Below are 12,349 nucleotides of genomic sequence, written 5' to 3'. Positions count from 1 at the left end.
AAAACTTTTACCGAAAATAATAATAAAGGGTACTTTTTATTTTACCTATAAGCATGCTAATCTTTAATTATTTTTATTACCATAGATAAAATTAGAATGTAAGGAAACATATAATTTTTATAAAATAAAACTTATTTATGTGATATAATTTTATAATCTTTTTTATTACTTATATTCATGTTATATATCAAAACTAATAAATTTACAATTTAATCAAGGGAAACATATATTTTTTCATAATACAAAATGTTTTTATGCTATATAATTTTATAATCTTTTTTATTACATAAAATTCATGTGAAAATAAAATTAATAAATTTATAATTCAATCCAGAGAGGTAGATTAGGGTGACTAATGGATGACCGAATAAATATCCAAGTCCATATACAATTCACCAATTGATGGATCGATCCAACCATAAGCTAATGACCCAAAACCTAGCCAATTTGATTCCCAATTCAAATTTCATAACAATGCTTTCATGAGTGTTAGTGATTCACCTCTTTGTCATATGAAGTGAAGGAAGGTAAAATAATAATCATAAGACATTCGGACAACACAAAATCAAAGTGAGGAGGACAAAATGACAAATAAAACTACATTTGGACAACCATAACAATGCTTTCATGTGTGGAGGTTGACATTTGGACAAAGTGTCGAAGAGTTTCTCTTGTTTAAAGATATTAATTTCCCGTTTGCACCATAATATGACATTATGTTATACGAACAAAACACGATATAACAACCGTACTTAAAAGGTGAGACAATCATATAGAACAAACCACGACATGAAAAAATCCAACACTTTTAAACAGTGCAAATCCTAAAAAGATAACTTTAAACACTTAGCTCAAAGTGTTAACCATATCAAAATTGCATGTCGAGTCCACAATATGAAAGCATAACTAGTAAACAGAAGTTCAACTTAACAATCTCACATCAAAATCTCAGATGCATAACCAGAAAATAAGAAACAGATAACGATTGGACCCTCCAACTTGCACTTGCATGTCGAGTCCACAATATGAAAGCATAACTAGTAAACAGAAGTTCAGCTTAACAATCTCAACATCAAAATCTCAGATGCATAACCAGAAAATAAGAAACAGATAAAGAACGATTGGACCCTCCAACTTGCACTTTGGCCTAGTCTCAGATTCAAAAGACCATGCAGATCCAAAACCAAATCAAGTTTAAGAAGTCAATAAACTAACAGTTGAAAAACACGCGCGCGCGCACACACACACAACAATAACTATCCAAACTTAAGGAACCAGAAACACAAATTTATGCATAGGTCGTACACGAAAAAAAAAAAGAAAAAAAAAGCTATTAAGAAATAGATCCAAGATAGTACAAGTGGCAAAAAGAAAAAAAAATCCAATAAGCACAAGAAACAAATTTAGACGTTAATTACATCAGATATTATCCCAATTACTTTGAACATTATTAACTATTGATATGTCTTAGCAAATGTAACTAACTGCCATTAGCTCAAACCACTCGAACTAGCAAAAAGCATCTAAAAGAAATCTTTTATACAGAAAAGAACATTATGGAGATCTAGCAATGCTTAATCTGATCTTGATAAATCTTATTGAAGCCTAAAATACCTTAAAAATAAAGTAATGTCAAATTGCAGTTTTACCCTACAAATTAATATTTAATATTAAAACTACTTCTATTATTTAAAAGTTTGTTTATGTATTGATTAAATTTAATATATTACATTAACAATTAAATTTGAGCAAATTTACTAAAATTATTAAAATTAATAAATATATTTTGTACGAAAAATGATAATACTAAATTATTAAAACCTAGGAAGAGGATTCTAATTTTGACTAGTGAAGTGCCAATTTTTGTAAGACAATGATAAACATAAAAGATAAAAGTCATTGTAATACAAAATAATAATGTAATTAACTAGATATGTAAATTTCAAAATTTTAAAGAAGTATAGTTCTTTTTTATGGTAATCATTATACATGTATTTTATTATATTTGTTCTACTTAAAGTTTAAAAAATTTAAGTACATATTTACATAGGATAAAGTTGCTCAACAACACTTAAGTTGTGATTATTGAATATTATACTGCTTCCACTTTTTTCAAAATAAATTCACCTATAGCACTTCTGCAATGGGAATGCAATATCAAAACCATCACAAACCATTTTCCCTAAGTGTTATAAACCATTTTCTACACCTTATAGAAATTCTCAACTAAATTGTGTCTTCTTTTTTCGAACTAAATTGAGGGTCACTATCTTTCCTACTTAGACTTATGGCCGGTTTCTTGGATGAAAGAAATGAGGAGGTCAAGGGAAAGTGATACAAAAATGTACATGAATAATGGAGCTCTGTATGTAATTTTATATCTTTCTCTCCCCTTCCTGACTTCCATCCAAGTAAATAAGGCTTTAATGTTCTCATCAAGGTCCAAAATCTAGATTTCACAATAATAATAGACTCATTAAGCCTCATAAACATTTAACTAACACATAACTTTCAATCTAGAACTTAGGATATCATGATTTAGGATTGGCATAATATTGCCAATAGATCAATAAATATTCTCCACAAAGTAACCTATTTTCTTTAAAGGATTCAGTATCAATTAAAACATGGATTACATCATAAGATTTTACACACAACAACTGTTTTTGTTGACAAAGAAATATTCTCAAAATAAAGTTCAACTTAGAAAAGCAATCTACCAAGCATTTCAAAAAATTTATATAAAAAAAACATTGCAATTTGCATTAAAAAAAATAGTAGGTAATCATGAATCAAAATCAAATGTCTATTCAAACAAAGTATCATGTTTACAACTAGAGATACATCTAGACGACAAGAATTTGATAACTTTTAAGAATCATAGTAATGCTAGGATCTAAGCAAGGAAATAAACCATACTGTAATTCACACCAAACCACACAGGCAAAAGGGTAGATAAAAAACATTTTATTTTACTTTACCATTGAACTGGTTCAGCTTGCATCCCTAAGCCTTTTTATTAGGGCATCCAATGATTTTTGTTTTGGGTTCTGCTTTGCCCCTCTTGTACCAAAAGTTCCAAATAGTCGATCCGATGATTCCCTGAACTTCTCTGTTATCATAACCACCTTCTTGTGGTCGAGCTTGTTATAACTCCTTTCTCTGATCACTGCGTTAAGAAAATTCTCTGGGTTATTGCTCATGAGCAAATTAACCAACTGTCTAGCTTCTAACAATGCAAGCTTCAACTCATTTGCACTGGAATCATCAGAATCGTAGAACAAGTGAGATTGATTCTCAGCAAACGACTCAAACATCTTCAGATCTATATCAATTCCTATCACGGCATTTGAATTAAATCTCTTAACAATATCACTCAAGAAAAGACCAATGATCTTGTCACATATATGGCTCAAAATCCCCTGAAGGACCCGCCATAGAACACTGATAGGCAATATCTGCTGTGCAGTAGAGACCAATGTCTCAAGGTATATGATCACCTCATTGGAGTACTCATTCCCATTTGGTGGCGGGCTCTCTCCCAGCCAACTAATGCTGTCTGTCAGCATCATGAAATCATCAATCTTAATCCTCAGCAGCCCCAACAGGAGACGTTCAGTTGCATCACGAGATTTCTTCAATGGGAACTCCCTCCTTCCCTTCTCTGCACTACGTAGTGGAATGCCTGAGAGCTGGGCAGCATGCCGAAACAAGAATTCACAGGCCCTTTCCAAGACAGCCATATTGGCAGCCACCTGCATTGCCTGGGAAACACCAAGCCCGCCAGCGTCAATAAGCCGAACAATGGAGCCGTCGACAACCTCAATAAGGAGTCGCTCAAGGTACTTTTTGACAATAGGATAGATGTCAAGCTGCCCTCCATGGGACATGAAGCTGACAGAGTCCTCAATGAAGGATCGAGAGATCCGGCAAAGATCTGGAACGCTGGAGGAGAAGGGTGCGACATAGGGGAAGGCCGGAGTGATGTCGGATGTCTGGATCTGAAAGGAGAGGACGTTCATTGAGTACTCGTACTCCTTTTTCATTAACATTTGCTCAAACTTGTCTGCGTCAAGGGCCTCCGAAACCTGGCGGCGGCAATCAGAGAGGAGCAGATCATGATACTTGTCCCGATGCTTGGAGAGAACGTTGAGGAGGGGGTCAACCGCATATCGATAGCGGTGGAGGGTAACGCTGAATAGGCTGACGTAGTCCTTGATGAGAAGGAGGTGGTTGGCCGTCTGCATCCGGGAGAATTGTTCCTCAAGCACAGACACCATCTTGTTGACGGCAGTCTCCCAGAGAGAATCAACGTCGGGTCTGGCGATGAGGCTACCGCCCGTGCGGAGGATTCGATCCTCTACTATGAAGAAGCCAGCAATCTGGGCGAAGAAGGTCTGGTGCGATTCGAGGAACGGGGTCAAAGAGGAGACTTGGAAGTCTGAGGTTAGCTGCAACTTGCGGTTCTCGAAATAGTACCTCCGGAAGCGCTCCTCGAGGCCGAGGGTCTTGTGGATATGATAGGCTCGATAGAGAGGGGTGAGATCGAGGCCCGGAATACTGCCTTCCGAGGAAGCAGCCGCGGCTGCTGCGAGATCATCCGCATCGTCGCCGGCCCAATCATCATCCTCCTCAACTCGGAGGGAGTAGGTGTTATCTCGGAGGGCAGGAGTGGACGTAACAGAGCTGGATCGGAGGAGGCCCTGCTCCTCTGCTAGGCGCTGGCGAGCGCGCAGCTCCTCCTCGCGCTGGCGTGCGGCGGATGCGCGACCAATAGCGATCTGGCCGAGGTGGCGGCTCGCGACGCGGATCTGGACCATCCAATCAGAGAACTCCTTGGAGATCTTGCGCTCCGCATGGGCACGGACAGCGGGAATGAGGCGGAGAAGCATGCGTCGAATAGTGGGGTGCGCGGTGGAGGGGAGGTAGTCCCGCTCGGTGGCAGCGACGGCGCGCAGCGCAAGGTACAGATGATCTGCTTCGAGATGCTCGTTGGCGCGGGCGAGGTGCGCGAAGAGACGACTGCAGAGCCGGGCGGCATCTAGGGCGGCGGATAGATTGTCGGCGACAGCGCGGGCCTCGAGGTAGGAATCGAGAGCAGCGAGGAGAGGGCCAGCGGCGGACTGGAGGGCGGTGTTTGAGTCATCCAGGGCAGATTTGAGCGAGTCGACGTCCTTGAGAAGGGAGCGCAGATCGTCCACAGCGCGGATGAAATCCTGGTAGTGCGCCTTGCACACTTCCTCGATCTCCGACTCCTTCGACCGAGAGAAGTGCCGCAAGGAGGAAAGCAACGACTCCGGCCGTCCGGAGGCGAACGCCCGGCGGACGAAGGGGCCCAAGTCCTCCCCGTTGCTGATCGCGGAGAACAGCTGCACCTGCTCCTGCCGCTCCGCCTCCGTCGCCCACCCTCCCCCGCCTCCTCCTCCCGCCACCATCGCCGAAGAATCCGGTGCCACCCTCCGCCGCATCGCTCGCCCACTTCTTCTCCGTAGATGAGAGAGAAATAGCGGATGGACTATTATGCGTAGTTGCTTCATTGGAAAGCAGGGGGGATGGAAATGGAAATAACCGCCCTAATTTACCAAACTACCCTTGATCTCGCCTCGGTCGGGTTTACTGACCGAACGAGTGGGGTCGATTTGAAGTAATATTCCCTGTCACGACCAAACACCATACAGGTTTTAACATCCATTGAAGAATTACCTCGTTGCTTTCCCATCTCGGGGGAAGCCAGCTGGGACATGAGAAGGGGCGGAGAACCGTGTCGCCTCTTTACCATAATACTGTTGAGCTCCGTCTGCTCGCGTGTGCCAGGTAAAAGGAGGATGGCGGTGACGGGATTCGAGGGAGATCAGTTGGCTGAACAAATGGGAGAAGAAATGGACGGACGGAATGGTTTGGTGCGACTTATCAAAAACGCCGCATCGTGCGGATGGCAGCGCCAACTCACGCTGATGGTCTTTTTGTACTAAAAATTAACGCGTCTCATATTAAAAAGATATTTTAATTTTCTTTCAAACTAAAAGAAATAAATTCAAAATGATCTTTAAAAAATCAATAGAAATATCTTCATTGAAAAAGAAAGTTAGAAAGACTTTCAAGTTAAAAAAAAATATATGACAAGTAACAAATATATTGAGATTTAATGGATATATTAAGGTTATTTAATAATAAATTATTTTAAAATTTGTATATAAATGGTCAAAGGTTATTCAATTCAAAGTTAACTACTCTCAATTATTATTAAAGGTTATTCATCACATCATGACCCGATAGTGTTACAATGAGTAAGTATACAAAATAAGTACATAAGAAAATTTACAAGAGGAGAAAACCTCCTGATCTACGTAGAAAGATCTTAAACATAATGAAAGAGCAAATATATGTTTTTTTTTTTACAGGAGAGATGCTTAATTTTCCTAATAAAAATATACATGACAGTATATAATTCCACTTCGTATCATCTATTTTTCTAGGATCACGGCTTGTGTGAAGGAGATGGAGTCACCACAACTCAAAGCTTCTTCTGTTTTCCATTGCAATGAAGAGTAAAGAATTTGAGAATGAAATCTTGCAATAGTAACAATTCTGACAATGAGATGGGACTTCCTTGTGGTTATTGTTGCTGCAAAATGATATCAAAATACTGTAATTGTAAAATTATGAGATTGAGAATGACTCAAAGAACTTAATAGTTGTGATTGGAAGATAATAATTTATCGAAATAATATATGCAGTAGACTAAATCAAGTGACTTGTGTTGTTACTTTATACTTCATTTATATTTTATAGTGAACCAACTATGAGTAGTACAAGGTTATTGTTTCAGAATACTCACTTGGGTGTATGACCTTTCATCGTATATCGCAACTTCACAATTCCCAGATGTAGAAGCCCAATTTTGAAAGCTAGCATCATAACCTGGACCGGGTGTCTCGAAATGATTCACTTGATAATCAAGAGTGTGTTCCTGTAAACTATGTTCTACCTCGGGCTTGAACATCCTTTCATTCAACAAATTATGACCATACGTCTGGTAGGGGAATTGTGCTCCTAGTTGTAGCCTCAAACAAGCATTTGGGCTAAAACCATGGAGGGATTCCTCTGGTACTAGTTCACTGGCCTCTGTTTGTTTATCTGTGTTGAAGTAAGCAGGATAATCTGGAAGACCTGTATCCGAGGAGCATCTTAAGTTCCTACAAGGAAAAATAACAATTCGCAAATTGATAATCATTTCATCGATTTTTGCAAGTACAAATCTTAAGACATCAAAATATACACATAAAATTATTTTAGGAATTTAGATCATGAAGTCAGTCCTACTTTCCTACACTGAGATTCATTAGAAGCAAACAAAGTCTAGTTCTTGAACGTGCACAAAGAATCAATGAGTTATATTTACAATGAAAGGATATACAATGATCTAAACTATAGAAAATTTCAAATATTACCTATAACTAAAGGATGATTTTAGAGCAAAACATATTATTTTCTCACCTCTGAGATATCAAATTAGCATCTTGTGGAAGCATTAAATGTTGACCATCAGTGTTATGCAACCATGACACCGATGAGGCTCCTTGTGCATAGCTTAGTCCCAATGGCAAATGCATGTCATTTTGGAACTGTATATATGAGTAAGTATGCATCAATTACTTTCCAAAGTGACGAAAATGCAAAAAATAAACTAGTATACTTGGCCATTGCAATCTACAGAAATAAGTTGTTTCCCAAAATTTTCCTGTCAAGATGGAAAAAATTAAATAATTTTAGAAGATGTTAAAATAAAATACAACACAACAATATATTGGGTTGTTGCTTATGAGAAAGAAACTCAAGTGCAACAAATAATATGATAAGTATTTGGACAAGTTAACATGCATATGAAATTTGCAACAGACGTGATAAAGTATACTATAAGATGATGCATTTACCAGGCAATTGATGTTGAGTTTAGATATTTCAATACCTTATGTGCCTGAATTCGGTTTAGAGATTCCTTGAGTGATTGTTCCATAGCTCTGATATGATCTATGTTATTAATCTTATTTGGATCGGCCCAATAACTGAAATAGAAAGTAAAATTGTAATTGTAAACTACTCTTGACCATACGTCTTTTGAAGTATTTAACATCATATCATGATTTTCTTATTGAATGAAACTTTGTTGAGGTGGAAGATAAAGGAGGAAAAAGATGGCTCAAAGAGAAAATAACATATGCAAAAGCTATTCTTTCTATATATATAATATAGAAAAAACAATATTCCCACAAGTTTGTGTATTTTCATAAAGCACACACAAGAAGAAATGGTTTTGTACAATACAAGGTATGATACAAAAGTAATCTATTTTTCTTCTTCTTATTTATCTCCATTAACTAATCCACTGACAAAATACAACTTAGGATCATTTTCACATTACCTAATTATGGTTTTCTTTTATGTAATTATCCCGATGTTCTATTCTTTTTTACTAGTAGATATCTTATAAGCAAGATAAAACATGAATTAAATGACTAAACCACTCAAGAAGGGAGGTACTAGGTCAAGATTATTTTAGCCATATTATTTGTAATCTTCACAAAAAAAAAATCAAACAACATGGCTCCCTTAGGCATCCTTGACCTCCTCTCCCTTCGTTACATTCCCAACAAGTATTGGGTAAGGACATACTAGACAATAAACGTCTTTCCAAACTAACTCAAGGCCTTCTGGTGGCAATCCAAGTGTCTATTCTTTAGTTGCATAAGAAATCTTTCTTTAGTCTTCACTTATTTATACACAATTATCAATGACTATGCATAATGGCCACCACTTAAACAATGCTCACTTTAGGATATTGGGTTGGCACACCACCTTCTTTATCATAAATCACACATTCACAAATAGTTGTTAAGTCATTATAACAACATGACACAGTTGATGAATATATAAAAATGTCACAAGTACAAAGATAAATTTGAAACCTTCCCTTTGGGCAAGTTATAATCTAGCTACCCAATTGTTTGATGTTACATGACAACTAATGTAACATGGTAGAACTATCTCTAGCATACCATTGCATATGAACTATGAATTATCACCATGAACAATCAAGGTACAACTTATTAAGACAAAAAGTAACTAATTGTTTTTGCAAGCCCTAATTTATGTAGGAAGGAGGATAGATTTTAAAAAAAAATAGCACCTTAATCTGTTTTGTACTTCTTGTAATTGACCATGCAATGACCTCAAGTGATTTGTTAGATCCTGCATAAAGATATATCAAGGATCAGAAAGGTGTATTAAAAGGGATATTTTAGTATGCCCCCCTTGAAGTTTAGACTAAGCCTCAATTTGACAAATGAGTTTTAAATATCTCAAATTTCCTTTAATCTTTAGTAAACTCAAACGAACTAGTTAGCACCATTAATTACAATTTAAAATTGGATATGATTATACATAAGTGAGATATATTTAAAATTTCAAGGTCAAATAGAAACTTAGACTAAACTTCAAAAAGGCTAAAATTAAATTTTACTCTATTTTTCAATGATGACGGAGGGATAAATTTCAATGTCATACCTCCATTGATTCTTCGCTGTAAGAAAAAATAAATTATGTTAGAACTAATTTAGGGCATTATGCAAATAAATTCATTATATAAGCACAAACAATACCTTGGACCAAGGAACTCTTGGATATTGACATCATGGTCCAACTTCTTAAATGTTTTCTTAAGAGCCTAAAGAAAAGATATAATTTTAAAATGTGAAAACAACTTAATTGTGTGAATTCAGTCTTCTCCAAATAAAAGTTGGAATGATCATACTCATTTTTTGATGATTAATGTAGAACGGTAAACAAACTTACTTCAAGGCTCTCTAATTTCCTATCAAATTAGGAGGAAAAAATTTCTCATTGAAAAATCATGGTAAGGAAGAAACATAAAGCAAAATCATGAGAATAGATGTATACCTTTTTGCCCTTTCTTGTGGTGATACTTGAGCAAACCTTTCAACGACCTTCTCAATATTGCTAGTTGACAAAAAAAGATATAAAGTAAATGGTCTACAGAGTGATTTAGATCACAATTTGTTCAAATATAGGTAGGGTTGAATAACATTAAAAGAAACATTCCTAAGTAGTTGCTATATAATATTACAAGTGAATGATAATTGTAAATTTTTAAAGTTAGTAGGATAAATTTGAGGGATCCTTTGTCGTAAAAGTCAAAGAAGACCCATGGTAATTGGATCGTAGGCTGAGTCACAAACCACATGCCTCAACAAAAAAAAAAAAGATAGCTTCATTAGTTGAACATAATTGAGAATTGATGATTGGCTAACCATTATAAAATTGAGAATGTGTAAAGTCTTTTTTCACTTTTAAAAGTTAGGGCTTAATTTGTTAAAGTATGACCTGGATTTTGCGATTGACAAAATACAAACTAGAAAGAAGTCATTAAATATCATCAAAGCGGAGAATGTTAGCTAGGTTTTGAAGAGTGGTTGCTAAGCCAGGTTATTCATCCAAATGTAAGTCTCGTAGTATTTTTGTTTAAAAAAAACATTAAGAGGGTTTAGCTTTGGGTATCTTGAGAGAAAACTAGCATGCACCTTTTAAAAAACACTTAAAAGTAAGAAGAAGATTATTATTTACAATTTCGAGTAACTAAAACATTAGATGATTTTTTATGACTGATTAAGATGATTGCGAATAGATATATCTTTTAAAGTACTTCATGCGATGAGATGAGACTATTTACAATGATGAGAAATTCAATAACTTGACATTGAGGGGGGAAATTCTACAATATCTTGGACATATTTCAGTAAAAAATTACAAGCGAGAAGAATATATATACACTAATAGACCATTAGTTCAAGGGAATAAGGTTAGTTCCTTCCAGAGATAAATAAGTACACATCGATTCAATCCAATGATCTTGTCGAGAAAGGAACATATTTCAATTTAGTCAAATATTAGATAAAGATTCTCAAATGTAAATGTGGTATGTAAATTGATCATGGGGGGAAAGAAACATTTACCTACGATCTCCGACGCATATAGTAGCTTTTGAATTCGGCGCAAACATGATCAAAAGAAGGTCGATGTCACACAAAATGGAGAGCTCCTTTGCCTTCTTTAGTATCCCCGCTTTCCTCTTCGAATAAGTGACCTGTCGACTACTGCTATTCTCCAACCTCTTTATCTTTAATTTCACCCTTCCCATTGAATCAATCTTCCACGAAAAGTTGCAATCTTTCGGTCCCGATCCGAATAAACACTCGAGAGGAGGCAAAGTACCTTAATGATCCGCGTGTGGGCGGACACCAACGAAGGGAGAAACTGAATCAAAAACCTTAAATTGATTTCATTTCTCGGAGCAATAAAAAAATGAATAAAAGAAATTGGAACAATAATAAGTGTGTCAAAGGATCGCGATTCATCAAATTGCAATCTTACCTCCTCTCAAGAATCAATCTTTTGGGGTATTAGTGCAAGCAACCTAGAGATTGGATGGCAATCTAAGAAAGGAGACGAACCGAAAAGTAAGGGGATAACGAATGTGAGAGGAGAGAGAAAGAGACGAAAGACCGAGAGAAAAGGGTCCGCGAGTCCGTCCAACCGAAGCTACTTCCTAGGAAATCTCTGTACCAAATCATTCACAATGGTTATGCTAGATCATCTATTATATAATTAATTTGGTAACAAATCGAATTGTAAGTTGAAACAATACATAACTACTACGTCATTATTACGACATATTAATTGAGACAAATTAATTTTTTTCTATTAAAATGAAAAGAGTAATATAAATGTAATTGTGTCGATATCATATCAATTTAATTTAATTTAATTTTAATCGAATATTCAATCCATCCCTTCCAATCCAACGGTTCTCCTTCAATCAACTTCCTACAAGGCTACAACTCATGCCATGTGCATTAATTAGTGGTTTATGAGCAATATTAAAGGCAAAGTGGCATTTATTTATGCTTCATTTAAGATTGAGTGATCAATAATGGGAAAGCATTTATGTCATGCACATGGTAATTATTGGCCTCAGTTAACTCGAAAAATCAGATTAATAAGGAAATAATTCAAATTGCAGATTAGAATATGCTATTTATTCCATACACATAATTGTAATTATAGTAGACATTTAGATACTTGAATCAGTAGAGAATCCAAAGCCCATAGGTTGTAATTAAGTTACTACACTTATGGCGTTATAGTCTTTCTTCTGCAAAGTGGAATCTGCCACTTTAGCGATCTCACACGGTCGATCCCACGACTCATCTGTGAGAAGGTAAATCGAGAAATTATAATTGGTCACGACACGAGAGGGTATTACCTGGCTTCG

The 12,349-nt window shown here is 36.3% G+C and overlaps 2 protein-coding genes across 3 annotated transcripts; both read right to left on the bottom strand.

Annotated features, from left to right (window-relative positions):
- Positions 1 to 2,759: 2,759 nt before the first annotated feature.
- On the bottom strand, positions 2,760 to 5,468 carry LOC141820243 (exocyst complex component SEC15B). The gene has a single exon (XM_074707529.1). It carries the CDS (start codon positions 5,466 to 5,468, stop codon positions 2,994 to 2,996), a length of 2,475 nt encoding a protein of 824 aa, XP_074563630.1. The 3' UTR covers positions 2,760 to 2,993.
- An 811-nt stretch (positions 5,469 to 6,279) lies between these two features.
- Positions 6,280 to 11,609, bottom strand: LOC141820212 (agamous-like MADS-box protein AGL30). 2 transcript variants are annotated; one of them, XM_074707496.1, is made up of 12 exons: positions 11,449 to 11,609; positions 11,031 to 11,331; positions 9,958 to 10,017; positions 9,853 to 9,871; positions 9,660 to 9,724; positions 9,565 to 9,580; positions 9,188 to 9,249; positions 7,970 to 8,066; positions 7,697 to 7,741; positions 7,498 to 7,625; positions 6,839 to 7,196; positions 6,280 to 6,625 (listed from the first exon to the last, which is right to left on the bottom strand). In XM_074707496.1, the coding sequence occupies exons 2-12, from the start codon at positions 11,213 to 11,215 to the stop codon at positions 6,617 to 6,619; spliced, it is 1,044 nt and encodes a 347-aa protein (XP_074563597.1). In that variant the 5' UTR covers positions 11,216 to 11,331; positions 11,449 to 11,609; the 3' UTR covers positions 6,280 to 6,616. The 2 variants fall into 2 exon arrangements, with proteins under 2 accessions (XP_074563597.1, XP_074563599.1); XM_074707498.1 differs by having other exon boundaries at positions 11,031 to 11,289.
- Between the last annotated feature and the right edge of the window lie 740 nt (positions 11,610 to 12,349).

The sequence above is a fragment of the Curcuma longa genome, unplaced genomic scaffold (assembly GCF_044706935.1).
Source record: "Curcuma longa cultivar G26 ecotype Majalengka, Jawa Barat unplaced genomic scaffold, ITB_CL_G26_1.1 utg2798_np1212_758248_RagTag, whole genome shotgun sequence".
In the NCBI taxonomy this organism is placed as follows: Eukaryota; Viridiplantae; Streptophyta; class Magnoliopsida; order Zingiberales; family Zingiberaceae; genus Curcuma; species Curcuma longa.
Note: the sequence above shows the minus strand (reverse complement) of the source record. Positions and strands in the feature narration are given on the sequence as shown.

Coding starts and splice junctions, on each gene's coding strand:
- LOC141820243 (XM_074707529.1), bottom strand. CDS start 5,468: ATGCGGCGGAGGGTGGCACCGGATTCTTCGGCGATGGTGGCGGGAGGA.
- LOC141820212 (XM_074707496.1), bottom strand. CDS start 11,215: ATGGGAAGGGTGAAATTAAAGATAAAGAGGTTGGAGAATAGCAGTAGT. Junction 7,742..7,969: donor ACCGAATTCAGGCACATAAG/GTATTGAAATAT, acceptor CCATCTTGACAG/GAAAATTTTGGGAAACAACT. Junction 7,197..7,497: donor GCTAATTTGATATCTCAGAG/GTGAGAAAATAA, acceptor TTTTCCTTGTAG/GAACTTAAGATGCTCCTCGG.